Here is a 14,652-nt window from a genome sequence, read left to right on the forward strand (position 1 = left end):
GTAAAATAGTTTGTGTGGCTCTTTAACAGCTGACATGGTATAATAGCTATTTGTGGTTCTTTAACAGCTGACATGGTATCATAGTTTTGTGTGGCTCTGTAACAGCTGACATGGTATAATAGCTATTTGTGGCTCTTTAACAGCCGACATGGTAAAATAGTTTTGTGTGGCTTTGTAACAGCTGACATGGTATAATAGTTTTGTGTGGCTCTGTAACAGCTGACATGGTATAATAGTTTTGTGTGGCTTTGTAACAGCTGACATGGTAAAATAGTTTTTTGTGGCTCTTTAACAGCTGACATGGTAAAATAGTTTTGTAAATCTTGACATGTATTATGCAATCAATCCCAGCATGCTTTTACATACATTACACATCTTTTTTATGGACACTCCAATGTTGGGAAAACCTTGTCAGCGTCCTTAGTACCAGCTTTCAAGTTCAAATATCTGTTACCAAGAATTTAGAGATGGCAGTCTTGATAACACATGACAGCATTAAGTGAGCTACAGTTTATGTATATCTAGGTAAAAATAAATCTGAACAGTCAATTAAATATGTTCTTGTTTGCTGAAGATTCAGAATCCTTAGTATAAAGAGTACTACATTTACATTGAGCTCTACTTCATAGTTCTGTTTTTACTGCTTTTTTACAGATCACATTTCTGAACCCATCTCTATCAAGGAAACCTAAGCTACAAAGACAGCGAAAAATCTTTCCTAAACACAAAGGTGAGATAAGACTTATCAGGAAAGGTTGAGGGAAGCTCAGTCCTCTTTTCACAAACTATACTGTTATCAAACTACCATAACATCAAAAAATTTTATCTGTTTGATTTTGATGGTCATTGGTCAAAGTTTAAAGTTCAAATAAAGTCATACATGACCACTTTTGAAATAAAAACCTCATGAAATCACATAAACCATATCCTGATCGGGGTCAAGGGATATTTCTATATGATCCCCAATCACTTCCCATTCATTAATAGAACACACAGATTGCTACATCTGACTTATTACAACAAGGTGTGCATACATAAACCACTTCACATTTTAAAAGAAGAAGAAAATTAAATCATTTGCTGAACTATTAATGTTAACTTGATTTTGAAAAGAAAGGTTGAAGGGAACACCAGGGGATTTTCAGTTCCCTAAGGTCCCTCTGTAACTAGCAAAGGAGGGAAAAAATCATCAGTGTGATATATATTTTAAAATAGTTAACTTATTTCCATCTAGAATATACTTTTTATTTTATTTTCCATGGACATTTTTGGATATGAACATGGCTCACATTGGACACATTTAGAGTTATAAAACAATCCATTGAACTTGATACATTACACCAATGTATTTCGATATGCATATGATAAAATTAGAAAAAATAATGAACATTAATTGTAACTTTTGTCAAGATTCTACATGCTTAAATGATACACATACATCATATCATTATATATTAAAAAATTATTACAGGTTTGATTAGGAAATTCTATTTTTTTTTCCAGATAATAATATGTTAAGCAAGTATATCAGTGTTACCTTGTATATTTTTCTGACGTATAATGTACTTATATCTTTGAGTCTACAGAAAACTTAACCCATTTTTTCTGCCTATTTAGGCTACACTCCCACTAACGAGTTTCTCCAATGTCATACTCTTGATTTTACTCATTATCAGACATTAATTCACAAATATGAAGTAATTCTAATCTGCAACTACAGTGATATTCAGAAAAAAAGTAGTTGATCACAGCAGAATTATTTAATTCTCACTGATAACGTAACACTTGAATACTGGAAATCACTGACTTTTGGAGAAATTCAATGCTGCTTGGAAGTCTTTATAGGAATAATTGTTTCCATAGATGATACTATGTTGTTTTCAATTTATCAAAAATACTTCCCCCCCCCCCCAAAAAAAAAATCCCGTGATTTGCAGTAATCTAGTGTTTTGTAAAATTCAAGACTTAATTCAGCTAAATGTTATCAGAATAATTGTTTTTGTAAAGATCATAATTGTAGAAGCTCAAAATTTTATAGTGTAAGTGTTTGTGCTTGTTTTGGTTGTTATTAATGTGGCTTTTACATATGACCTGATCGACCAAAAAAAAAAAATGCTAAAAGAACATTCAATTGTTTTTCATTTTTTCTGGGATCATATTTTCTTGGTGTCAGAAGTCCCAGTTTTCAGTTTAATACATTGTCAGTTATAGATTTCATTAATCAGACATTCGTTTTGCTTGTAAATTTACTATCCTTGCTACTGCAGATTTAAGTCAAAGACAGACACCCAGGCTGCTCTGCAGAGAGCTGTAACTTGCTTGTATCCTAGAGATGCCATACATGTATTATACAGTAAATACAGAATAAAAACTGTTACTTAAATATGTGAAATGCTTGCCTGATCATTAATGCAGTGACCTCTAAATTTAGCAATAAGGGATGTTGAGGCATCAAACCTTTCACAATACAATATTTGTTTGCCAGATACTAAAGCTGAAGTAACCTTTCCAAATTGGTTGTGATTTTTTTCTTCTTTTGATAAAGATACTTCTGTCTTGGTGTTTAAATGATACTTCTCTCTTGGTGTTTAAGGGGAAAGGGTAAAGGTATTTCTTTTATATAATCCTGCTACTGAAGGGGTCTTGTTTTTATCAGTTTAAAGTTTTATGTTGTCAGAGTTCTAATGCAAGTAGTAGTCTGCCTATAACTATTTGTGTCAACAGATAAAGGGCCATTGTTATTTGGTTCTCTCATTCTAGGTTTGTTATGGTTGACCAAAAGAAAACAGAAATTAACTCCGTGAAGTATTGACTAACGAGATTTGTCTTATTGTTTAATAATTTAATTTTGTGACAGAACAACTCATTGCATTGATTTTGTCTTAATTTGTCTGGAATGAATTTAATGAATTTGGACTATAACACATTAGAATGACTATTATAAATTATCACTTTTGTGTTTTAGCAATAATCCGATGCAGATCAGATAAAGGGTATATTTGTCTGAATTGATCTGCGTCCACAATACATTCAGGTGGGCCTATACTTTACACATGACATGATGGTGAACATACACCAATAGGTTCCATCATTATCATAAAAGTGTCAGAAAGTTGTGTATTACCCAATTTTTACCCTTTCCGTTCATAGAATGTCCAGCCTTATTTTTTTCATGTTTTGAGATGTTAAAATTGTTATCATGTAAGTACAGTTAACTATATCTTTGTTGTTAAATTTTCAGGGAAGAATTTCCCCCGACCTGGTCAGATGAACATCAATGTAGCCACATGGGGACGATTGATGAAGAGAGCTTTACCCATTCCAACCCAGTGTTCAGATAATTCTAATGTCCTCAGTCCTCAGGCACCCATTGCCTCTCCAGGTATGTCAAAGTTATGTGAACTTGGGCACCCATTGCCTCTCCAAGTATGTCAAAGTTAGGTGAACTTGGGCACCCATTGCCTCTCCAGGTATGTCAAAGTCAGGTGCCCATTGCCTCTCCAGGTATTCCAGTCAGGTGAACTCAGGTTCCATTGGTTTCTTAAAGTATGTCGTAGCAAAGGAAGCTCCAAGTGGAGGGTTGGATGGGGGTGTTCTACTGTCAATGTAATTAATTTTACAGCTAGAAGAAAGTCACAATAACTGGCAAGGAACAGATGATAGATTGGACAATCAGCATTGCTCAATGATATGATCATGTAACCTTTTTTTTTTCATGTAACAATTTTATACTGTATGTATGAGATTGGCATTCTTAAGATGTGTTCATGTTTTGCAGGACAATAATGTTTTGTTGGGTTTATCTTGTGTGAAACTAATGAAAAAACCAAGTGAAAGTTAGAATGCTTTGTTTTAAGATGTTGGATCATTATTCATCTTAAGGTGTGTTCTTGTACTCTCCAGGCATAGTTTCTGCAGACCGAGGACCGCCTATACATCAGATCAACTTCGAACCTCTCACCCCTGAGGAAAGACCTGTGCGGATACCAGAGAAATCTCCCTCTCCAGTGTCCCCAACCAGGGACATTCCTACCCCACAGTATGCAACACCCCCACAGCAGCAACAGAAAGACATCCAGGTAACATCAAATGTCTTTTCACAAGTTTTCTTTTGTTTGACTTGTATACCTCACACTCAACAAATCGTATCTCAGCATATTAGTCGAAAATATTTAATATGGAAGTATGTGGTTATTATTTATGGTACAAGTCCTGCTCTTGTTTTATCTTTTAATAGTAATATTTTGTTTTTCAGGAGGCATTATCGTCTTTTAATTTTCTTCCTGAGGATAACCCAGCCAATGTGATAAACCTGGATGGTGATACAATGGAGTCAAACCAGCCCCAGCGAATACCCTCCTATCATAGCTCACAACCACCCCCTCCCCTCCCAACTACTCCGCCACCCCCAGTATTGCAGGAAACACCTAAGAAATCTTCCATTAAAAAAGTACCTGTACGAGAACCTGAGTAAGTGTATAGACACTAAGACTTAGAAAGCATGACTGAGAGGTTGTTTTATGAACTTCCATAACATGTACGGTCAGGTGTTTATTTTGCACTGAAAAGTTTGCATGACCTGATGGTTATAGTATGAAGGAATAAAGAATTAAATTCAGTTTTTTGAAAGATAGATTGAGCGAGTTATGAACTCTAAAATCATCATTGTTGGTAGAACTTTGAAAGCAGTCTGTGTACTGTTATTTGTTGAATTTATCATCTGTTACATAATTTTGTTTCTTTGCAGCTTCTCCAATCAGTATTGTAGATTTGATGACTTCAGACCCATTAGTGTCCTAGGCAGAGGTCATTTTGGAAAGGTAATTGCTGCTCATAATCACAGAATTTTACAGACATATTTGGCTGATAAGATCATATCGTACTACTATCAAAATCTATATCTTCTGTTGACTGAATATCTCCTTAAGAAAATTCATCTTTTGTAGAGGAAAACTGTTACATAACATACTTGTATCCATAAGGGAAGATTTTAAATGTTTTATCATCCATAACTTTGAATTGTTTTCACACTGTGTATTGGAACACAACAAAGAGGTAGAGATTACAGATCTTATCAGCTGCAGATTTTCTGATAAACATGAGTATGAGTGTTATGGGTAAATAAGCCCTAGTGTTTAGGTCTGTTTCTGTGCTCATTTGTTCATGACACTTTGGTAAAACCTGGTGTTTGGGCCGGTTTCAAAAACCATCACTTTTGGTAACTAAAGCCTGGTGTTTAGGTCTGTTACTGCGTCCCTCACATTTGATAAAATCTGGTGTTATAGGCCTATGTCTGTGTTCATCTGTTCAAACTTTTCTGTGTCTCTCATACTTTAAGAGGGAAGTTAGGGAAAATGAAATGATATTTGTTTCCTTTTACAGGTGATATTAGCTGAATATAAACAGTCAAATGAGTATTTTGCTCTGAAAGCTTTAAAGAAAGGTGAAATCATGGCACGTGATGAAGTAGAAAGCTTGATGTCGGAGAAACGTATTTTTGAAGTTATTAATTCCATGAGGCATCCGTTCCTGGTTAATTTATTTGCGTGCTTTCAAACTGAGGTAAGTGGTTGAGAAAGTGCAGTTGCTCTGGTAAAAACTACAACCAAAACAGAAAAAGAAGAGCTTGTCTCAATTTGTAAGAAATATTCGTCACTGTAAATCGCTGACATTTTACATGCATTTACTAAACATGGCAATTATATAGCATGGATTTACTATTAAATTGTCTTAGCAGTGATAAACTGGAACCAATCTTGTATGTTTTACAGGAACATGTGATATTTGTGATGGAGTATGCATGTGGTGGGGATCTCATGATGCATATCCACAGTGATGTTTTCTCCGAGCCCCGTACTGTTTTTTATGCTGGTTGTGTAGTCCTTGGTCTGCAATACTTACATGAGCATAATATAGTTTACAGGTGAGTAAATAAAGGTGCTTGCCTATTTACTTGAATTCAAAGAAAAGCTGAGTATGATAATGGTATATAAGTAAAATCTTAATATGTGCCATACTAAGCATGTCTATCCTGTTTCACAGAAGTGGACTTACTAGGATTAGCATGTTTTTTAGCCACAATTTATTATACTTCAACATTCCAAACGTGACCTTACACTAACAACCCCCTCCTATGAATAGCTTTGAAACATCAATAAAATTGGTCAATAAAAGGTATCCTTTACTCATTATTTGGTATCATTATGATGTATACATTCTCTGTTTCAGGGACTTAAAGCTGGACAACTTACTGCTGGATCAGGAAGGATACCTGAAGATTGCCGACTTTGGCTTGTGTAAGGAGGGCATGGCATACGGTGACAGGACCAGTACTTTCTGTGGTACGCCAGAGTTTCTTGCCCCTGAGGTACTCACAGAGACATCATACACTCGCTCTGTTGACTGGTGGGGACTTGGTGTTCTTATATTTGAAATGCTCGTTGGGGAGGTAAGTCTACCAGATAACTGTTTATTTAAGTGGCAAGTTGATTAAAATTCTAATTTATGTTAAAATTTTAGCAACAGGATCCATTATAAGGACCCTCCACTGTAAGACAAAAAGGCATTAATAGTGAACATAACATCCGTTTTTTAAAAAAAAAAAATAGAAATTTTAGATGTTTCCAAAATCAGCTAAGATTAAAATGGACTATCAAATTATTACTTGAAGACAATGAATGTAAAATAAAAGTTAAATATTTGGGAAATTTCAGGAAGAATGCGTTTGAACAAATGACAATTTTAGAATTTTTTGAATACAAATCCTGCCTTAAACAGAATTAGAGATCAGACAAAATTCTTATCTTTATGAAAAATTTTAATGCAAGTGAGCCAGCAAGCATGCCTGCACATTAAGGCATGTTTGACAGGCTTTTAAATGTGAAGTTCTCAAAGCTGTGAGGTGGATTACAGTACTTTGTCTGTAGGCTTAGGTTATGGATGATTAAAAGGATGGACTTGTACACAAGTAATAGAATTCAATATTCCTTGATGTATCCCAGTATTCTAACATCAATCTTACTAAAATACTGATTTATTATTCAAGCAACTATCCCCAAAATATATTTATCTTTGATTTTTTTAACTCCTGACTTATTTTTTTTATGATATTCATCAGCTGAGATATTGTTGAAAAACTGTTTGGTTTTGATTTTAAAACGGCGGTTTCAAAATTGATTTGAACAGTCACCATTCCCGGGGGATGATGAAGAAGAGGTTTTTGACAGTATTGTGAACGAGGAAGTCCGTTACCCTAGGTTCTTGTCGACAGAAGCTATTGCAATAATGAGAAGGGTAGGTCTCAATCATTTGCTTAAGACATTTCTATTTAGGTGCGGAATGCAAATTTGATAGAAAAAACTTTTTGATAATTTTTTTATACGATCTTGTAGTTCTCAATCAAAAAACATTTTGATTTAAACTTTGGAGGAATATTGTAGTATATAACACTGACCAAAGAAATATTTGATACCTGATGCATCATATCTAAGAATGAATCCAAGATCATTTATGGAAACTATTTTAGTTACTGAGGAGAAACCCAGACCGGAGGTTAGGGTCTAGTGAACGGGATGCAGAAGATGTCAAAAAACAAGCCTTCTTCAGGGTAAGTGTTTGATTTCTCTTATAAATTTTCCGCTTAAAGCAAACACTAAAACAGGATTCTTTACTCTAATAAATGGATGTTTAGAATTTATTTTATATTTCTTCAAAGAATGCATACATTATAAAAGAAAGAATCTTAAGCAAGTAAGCTATTTTGTGTGTTTTATTCTAACAGAACCTGGTATGGGATGACCTACTAATGAAGAAAGTGCGGCCTCCTTTCTGCCCTACTGTGGTAAGTATGGCTGAGAATCTCTCTCCTCACATCATTTATAACCATCACTTGGCTTAAACAAGGACCAGAGATTTGTTCACAACCCATGCAAGCTGTGTAGGTGCCACTGGCTGTATTTGTTATTCTGCAAGATGTCTTTGTCCCTGTGTGTGAGAATGTGAGTCTCGTATATTACAGAGATTTTAATCTTACCATCCAACACCTGCCGTAAGGTTCTAATAATGTAAGTGGCATCTTATGTTCTTCTTCAGTCAGCGACTGAAGTGATTTCCTTCTTTAGTAACATATGCATACTCAGGTTATGATCTGCTAATTAAGGCTCCTACTTTCACTAAGAAAAGAAAATTGTTGTCATTATCAAACTTCTTGTTAGGTATTTTAGTAATTTAGATTTGGAATCAAACTGATGTTTGTAAACGTATGCTGTACATCATGATTTATGTATTATGACAGCTATTGTGTCATTCTGAAACCAGTTGATTTAGTTCTGGGCCACGTTATAGTCAAATTTTATTTATAAAGTGTCTTTAAAGATATCTCTAATTCCTAGGTTAAGAGTTTTTGGTTTTTGCGCTGCAGTCGTCTCCCTTCTATTTTCTCAGAGCATGATGTACCAATAACTGTTTCATAAAATTTTTTAAAAAATGAATTTGTATAAATGTATATATAAAATGGTTTGTCACCAAAATAAAATGGATAAAAGTTTGTGATAAAGAGGAAGGTAGGATGCCACAGTTCATTTAACCTTGGAATAGAGATGTTTCATTTGATTTTTAGTCTCGCAACTCAAGGCCTGTAAGCCTGGACCTAAAACACAAAGTAAAACCTGACAGCGTTGTAAGTTCATCCGCATGGCGTGACTTGTGGATACCCGTTATGTATTTGAGTTGTCTCCCTTGCAATGTTTGTGTTGAGAAGTTTACTCTAATGTCAGCTGAGCGCTGTGGATGTTTAATACCCTTATCTCCCTAGCAACACTTAAAAAAAAATTCTACTGTTTGTAATGTTTAGCAAGGTTTAGGCATACCTTGTAAGTTGGTAGATTCCAGCTAGATCCCCTCGCTAAGATCAGCATGGCCTTGTGTATTGCAGATCTTTGATGCATTAGATGTACACTGTATTTTCATATCTAGGTCTTTAAGAATTGAAGATTCCACATTATCGTTTAGGAAACACTCTTTTGGCTGTTTCCTTTTCAACACCTTTCATTCATTTCATGACTTGGCACATGTATTAGTATTAGTACATCTGTTCCCTGTAAAATCACATGATTACATTAGACTTGAATATAATTCAAGTGAAACATCATGATCGTTAACATTTCTCTTATCCTGAAAGTAATTTTAGGCAAAAGTGTATTCCTGATCAGAGTCTTGTTTTAGTATACCTTTGCAGATGTTCGTTAACTACATTCTATTTTTGTCATGGACTCGTTATTATTGGTGACTCCATGAATAATGACACAAAACATTATTTTACAAGTTACACCTACATCAAGTGTTTACTGGTCAACTTCAAAATAACCTATATCTTTCTTCCCTTTACTTAGAATGATTTCAAATGGAGAAGTCTGATATCTTGACCTTTTAAATCAGTATTTTAAATTCATATCTGAGGACTTGGAAAAAGTAAATTGTTACATGGCTTTAGAAATATCACACCTAAAAATGAGTGAATAAATGGAATGTGTTGTAGTTAGGATTTTTAGTGTCAAGAGTACCGACTGTGATTAACATGATGTTATAGAAATAAGCATGATATATAGTTGTACCACATACTCTGTACACTTTCTCTCAATTAACCTTATTGTGTAAGGAGTAAACAAAAAATGTTTAATTTTTTTTTCTGACCACTGCATTTCATCAGTTGTTTGTTGATGAGAAAGGTGATATGGTACTCGATAGATTTGTTTTATATAAGTTGAGTGGTTTAGAAATATTTTTTATCATGCATATTCATACGTAGTTGTGTAAATTTTTTTCCATGTAACATATATTGTTTTTTTCATCTAGTTAAAATTGCTCTAACTGGACATGTGAACAGTCTCCTGTTTTGTAGATACACATGCAGTAGCAGTAATGATAATTTGAATGGCTGTTGAAAGTCTAGCCAATGTCTCTCACTAAATGTTTGATAATTACATTTGACAGAAGGTGTTCTTTTGTTTATTTTAGAAACATGCGGAGGACGTAAGTAATTTTGATGACGAATTCACCCAGGAGAAAGCAATCCTGACGCCAGCCAAGGAAAGGCGCCCACTAAAGAATGAGGATCAGTTACTGTTCGTAGACTTTAACTATATTGCAGACTGGTGCTGACACCTACTTACCATGGCTCAGCTATTGATAGTGACACTGCTTAGCCTATGGTTTAGTCTCAGTATTCAGACTAACCATGCATTCAGTCTGCTGGTTGTAATAGTACTCATCACAGCGCTTCAAAACACACATTGCAGTGTATGCTGCTATAAATGACAGCCAAGTGACTTTACAGCAGCTACAAATACACAGTGCTGTGATGTAGGCTTTATGTCAGCTGTCTATAGCCTAGGTTGGTACGCCTCAGTAAAGCAGGGTGAACTACGGGACAGATGTGCTGCTGTTCATGCCTTCCTGCTATGTGTTCTGACACTACAAAGGCGAGCCAGCCCAAATAGTGCTTAAGTTAGTGTAGTGAAGGCACAACAGGATTATAAAACCTCAGTGAATCTACGTAGTGTCAAAATAGGAACACATACCTTACCAATAAAGTACGACAGGATCAACACTCCTACAACTTATTATAGTACTGAGGATGGATTTCAGAACATTAGAATGTCAGATCTTCACTGTAGTTCAGTCCACATGGGCATGATATTGCTAACATTTCCAGAGGTGATTGAAGATGACCTTCTCTGTGGAACACATGCAATTTCTGAGCAACTTGTGTCTACTTGATTTTGACCTGTTTTGTAGAATTAGAAATATGATCAACTCCTTTAGTGATGCGATTCATTCAGACCAAATATTGCAGCTCAACGTGTGGTTTACAAAAAGTGGTGATGTTGCTAGGAAAAAACATTATGGGAAGTGATTGTCAATCATTATAAGCACTAATGCAAAGTTTTATTAAAATTACTAGCCCGTTTGATCTCGCTAGCTTTGTTAAAATGTTACTTGGCTTCACATCATACATGGGGATGTTTGAATTCCATTTCGCAAGTTATTGGGTTGTTTATTTTCCAATGCAAACTTCACACGTGGCTAATACTTAACTTTTACTAATGAAAAAGGGAGGGACAACCGTTCACACTTTTATCACATGAAAACAGATTCTGAGATATTTTCAGCTCTATGCCACTTAACAGTAAAAGTAAAAGGACTTCGGGTGGAGGTCAAAATGTTCGACCATGGGTCATTTTCTGATCAAGTTGATGATTGCTGTACTATGTATCATGCTGCTTATTACCTGGATATCTGACAGGTAAATTCCTGGAAATCTTCTCCTGTAAATTGTGTTGTGTGAGCATGGAGATGGCCACACTGTCATCGGTTGTGTGTGAAGATAATGAGAGGATGTTTATATGTAGCATTGACATGGCCATTATTGAGGTGGAAGATTTACAAATTGTTTAAATGATTGCAAGAAATCTGCATTATACATGTAAATGTCAAAATAATATTGAAAGCTTTCAAGTATGTAATGAATTGAGATATATTTTTATTGCGAAATTTTGTTGTGAACTTTTGACCTCAACAGCAATGTGGTTGAAATACTATGTCAGAATACTTCAATAGAGAGGGCATCTTTGGACATGGGTATGTCCATTGTTCCAGCCTGTCCACTCCAAATGTAGCTTGTTTTCTTGTCAAGAATATAATAGTTGATAGAAATGCAAGCATTACGTGATTTTAGACAGACTTGATGCAATGATTTTGTCATTGTTTAGGAATCGACTATTATGAACTTATGTTGTGCTATCTAGAAGGTGAGCGAGTGAAGGTGTCAGCCATAGTTCTATGATCTTATATAGTCTAGCTTTTGGGAGTGTAAAGATTAACCTTCACTCTAAACAATATCAAATCAACCAGTGTGTTGTCACAAGGAAGAATATCACTAAGTCACAACTCCAAACTGTTCCTGTCTTTAGTTTGAATATGTTATTGAATTAACAAAAAGTGCAATTGTACAATTGAGTTTGTTTGATAGTAGAATCTCAAGGCTCACTGTAAGTCACATCAAATGAAATGTGAACCAGTACTGGGTTGTTGTGATCATGCTGTTTTTAGAAAACAATTTGTGCCCAATTTATCAGTGTGATTGTAAGGAGGTTTACTTACGAATGTAAGTATTTGTTTTAGCAATAGAGCAGGTGAAACCTGGGATGATTGACATTCCAATTAACAATCTGTATGACATACTGGAGACAAGGGTATGAAGGGCATTGTAAAGTTGACAGGGAAACTGGTATAGGAATTATATACTTAAGCATAATTATTAACTTTTTGATTAAATAGCATGTCAATTTGATTGTTAAGCTGTTTTCAACAGAGTTTTACATATAATTGATTGTAGCTTAAGTACACAGAATTGATGATATGATGGTGAATACAACCCAAGAGGACTGACAATCCGTGGTTTTTTCTTCCTTGATCATTTTCAGGGCCTGATTATGGAAGGAGAATTTGTGGGTAGATTTAGGAATATGCATTGTAAACTTGGTCCTGTCATACTGAGAATGTGACACCATGAAACAAAAAATTTATAACTATGCATCTCATATCATGTTAGCTGTCAGTTATTATTTTGAATGTAGTGCCATGTTAAATGATTTTGAATATAGCATGCATAATGTTCTTAAAGTGCTATTAATTTATTTTTTGTACAAATTTAAAAGCTGGTCCATCCAAAATACAATGCATACCAGACTGCTTTGTGTGTTAAAAGTCAAGTTCTGTATGCTTAGCAAGAGGATATGATAACCAACTCATATCATCAAATAGTATTTCCAATTCATCTTAAGTTGTATTTTTGTTTATTTTTATAGGATTATTTGAAGTAAATGCAATGAAAACATGCATGCTATTAGATTTTCATGACTCATTTTGTCTTTGACAAGAGAAAATTAAACATAAGTTTGTATAATTTATTAGTGTTCATATGCATCTTTAATTCATTATTTTGTGTGTATGTCCATCTGTGAGAAATTCAACAGATGTTTGCCTGAAGTGAATCTAATAAGTTAAAACATATCTCTAGCTGGTGGCCTTGTTGTATACAATTAATTTTATAACTGTTGAATTTTGTTGTACATGCATTTTGCTTTAACTTTTGCTTAATAATTGATGCTTTGGAAACTAACTGAAGATTGAATTTCTTGCCATTTTCCTGTCTCAGTGTTTTTTCCTTGCCCGAATCCATTTCCTCGATGTAGACCTGAAGTAAGTTATTTCTGAGAAACTGAACAGTTCCTCAGATGAGCAATAATACAGGTAAACTGTAAAGTAGTTAGGAGAAGGTTGTTCTGATTTAAGGTTCCATGAGCATGTTGTTTGGTAATGTGGTGAATGTGTTCTTACTCCGAGATTAAATGTGTGAAAGTGATGTGCTTTGTCACTGGACTACAGGCTGTATGAACCATTAAACTTTGTGGACATTTCTAGGCATGTCTGTTTCTAACTGTTCCTTGCCAACACTTCTGGAGGCATACATGTATGTGAATATGTGGGGTGTGTATACTTCATGAGGAAGTCATTCATTCTGTCAATGAAATTATTCCTATATTATTCCTAGTAAACCTGCCTAGCAATGATAGGGTGGTGCTCAAATCTAGTGGTTTCTAATTTAAGTGTACATGATGTCTCCTTTATAATGTGCCTGTAATAAACTTAAGACATAAACACATCAAGGGGAGATCATCTCTGCACAAAAAATATACAAAATCAAAATTGTAATAATTCAGTACTGAGTACTAAGGGTGAGATGAAGCCTCTTTGCTCCCTGTGACTTCTGCAGTAATATAGAATACTTTGTGTTTTAATGAGCTGTAGTGCTTTTCTAGTGTGTAACCACTGTTGCCATTCCAACCTCAATTTCTGGTCCTGTTTCCACTCACTGATATTAACTGGTTTATTATTTATTTCTGTACATTGTAACATAGTAACTTCCCTTTCAAATCTCTTCTTACCATGTTGTAGAAAGATGAACAAATAATATACTCGCATTTCATTCACAGTAATAAAATGACCTAAATTAAAGCCTTTGGGGTTTTGTTATTATTGAGGTTCGGAACAGATCAAATGTTTCTGGTTTTGTAAGCTCACCTGGCCTGAAGGTCTATTGTTCTGTCCCGCATTAACTTTTCCATTTAAACAAATTCTTCTCATAACCAGCAGGTCAAATGTCATGTTATTTGGCTGGTTGGTTGCTGGAATGAAGCCCAAAAAAGTTTGCTAAAAGAAATTACCTAGACTCTTAATACAACTTCTCCTGACTAACTAGAAGCACATTCCTCTGATCAGTCCCCTAGTATAATGCCTGACAATGTTTGCAAAAAGAAATTACCTTAACCCATATTGAAGGTCACAGGGATTGAATTTGTTGAACCTTAAAAGACTATTTCTAGTAAGCCAAAAGTGCCAGAAGCAGGATATTTGGTTGAAAAGTTTTTTAGGTCATAGCCCAACAAATTTCATAAAAAAGAGCTGGCATTTACTTAAAATCCAGGTGATAACCCACACAGGTGATAAGTAGAAGCTGTTTGTAGTGGAAATTGGTTAAAATTGATTGGATGTGCTCACTTTGAATGCCAGTGGTCAATATATTTGTGATAT

At 34.8% G+C, this 14,652-nt stretch overlaps 1 protein-coding gene across 2 annotated transcripts in view; it reads left to right on the forward strand.

Annotated features, from left to right (window-relative positions):
* LOC132550757 (serine/threonine-protein kinase N2-like) overlaps positions 1 to 14,076 on the forward strand; it is a 32,034-nt gene extending 17,958 nt beyond the window's left edge. The window contains exons 10-22 of one of the 2 annotated variants that reach the window (XM_060214849.1): positions 655 to 730; positions 3,242 to 3,382; positions 3,904 to 4,079; positions 4,256 to 4,470; positions 4,748 to 4,820; positions 5,383 to 5,562; positions 5,772 to 5,923; positions 6,229 to 6,448; positions 7,186 to 7,293; positions 7,526 to 7,606; positions 7,781 to 7,840; positions 8,618 to 8,677; positions 10,015 to 14,076. In XM_060214849.1, coding sequence (XP_060070832.1) covers positions 655 to 730; positions 3,242 to 3,382; positions 3,904 to 4,079; positions 4,256 to 4,470; positions 4,748 to 4,820; positions 5,383 to 5,562; positions 5,772 to 5,923; positions 6,229 to 6,448; positions 7,186 to 7,293; positions 7,526 to 7,606; positions 7,781 to 7,840; positions 8,618 to 8,677; positions 10,015 to 10,158 — 1,686 coding nt within the window. In that variant the 3' untranslated portion in view covers positions 10,159 to 14,076. The remainder of the gene's footprint in view (positions 1 to 654; positions 731 to 3,241; positions 3,383 to 3,903; positions 4,080 to 4,255; positions 4,471 to 4,747; positions 4,821 to 5,382; positions 5,563 to 5,771; positions 5,924 to 6,228; positions 6,449 to 7,185; positions 7,294 to 7,525; positions 7,607 to 7,780; positions 7,841 to 8,617; positions 8,678 to 10,014) is intronic. The other variant, XM_060214850.1, reaches the window with a different exon arrangement.
* The last annotated feature ends 576 nt before the right edge of the window (positions 14,077 to 14,652 follow it).

This window comes from Ylistrum balloti, unplaced genomic scaffold (genome assembly GCF_031769215.1).
Source record: "Ylistrum balloti isolate Yb309-2 unplaced genomic scaffold, AGI_CSIRO_Ybal_v1 Utg370142, whole genome shotgun sequence".
Classification (NCBI taxonomy): Eukaryota; Metazoa; Mollusca; class Bivalvia; order Pectinida; family Pectinidae; genus Ylistrum; species Ylistrum balloti.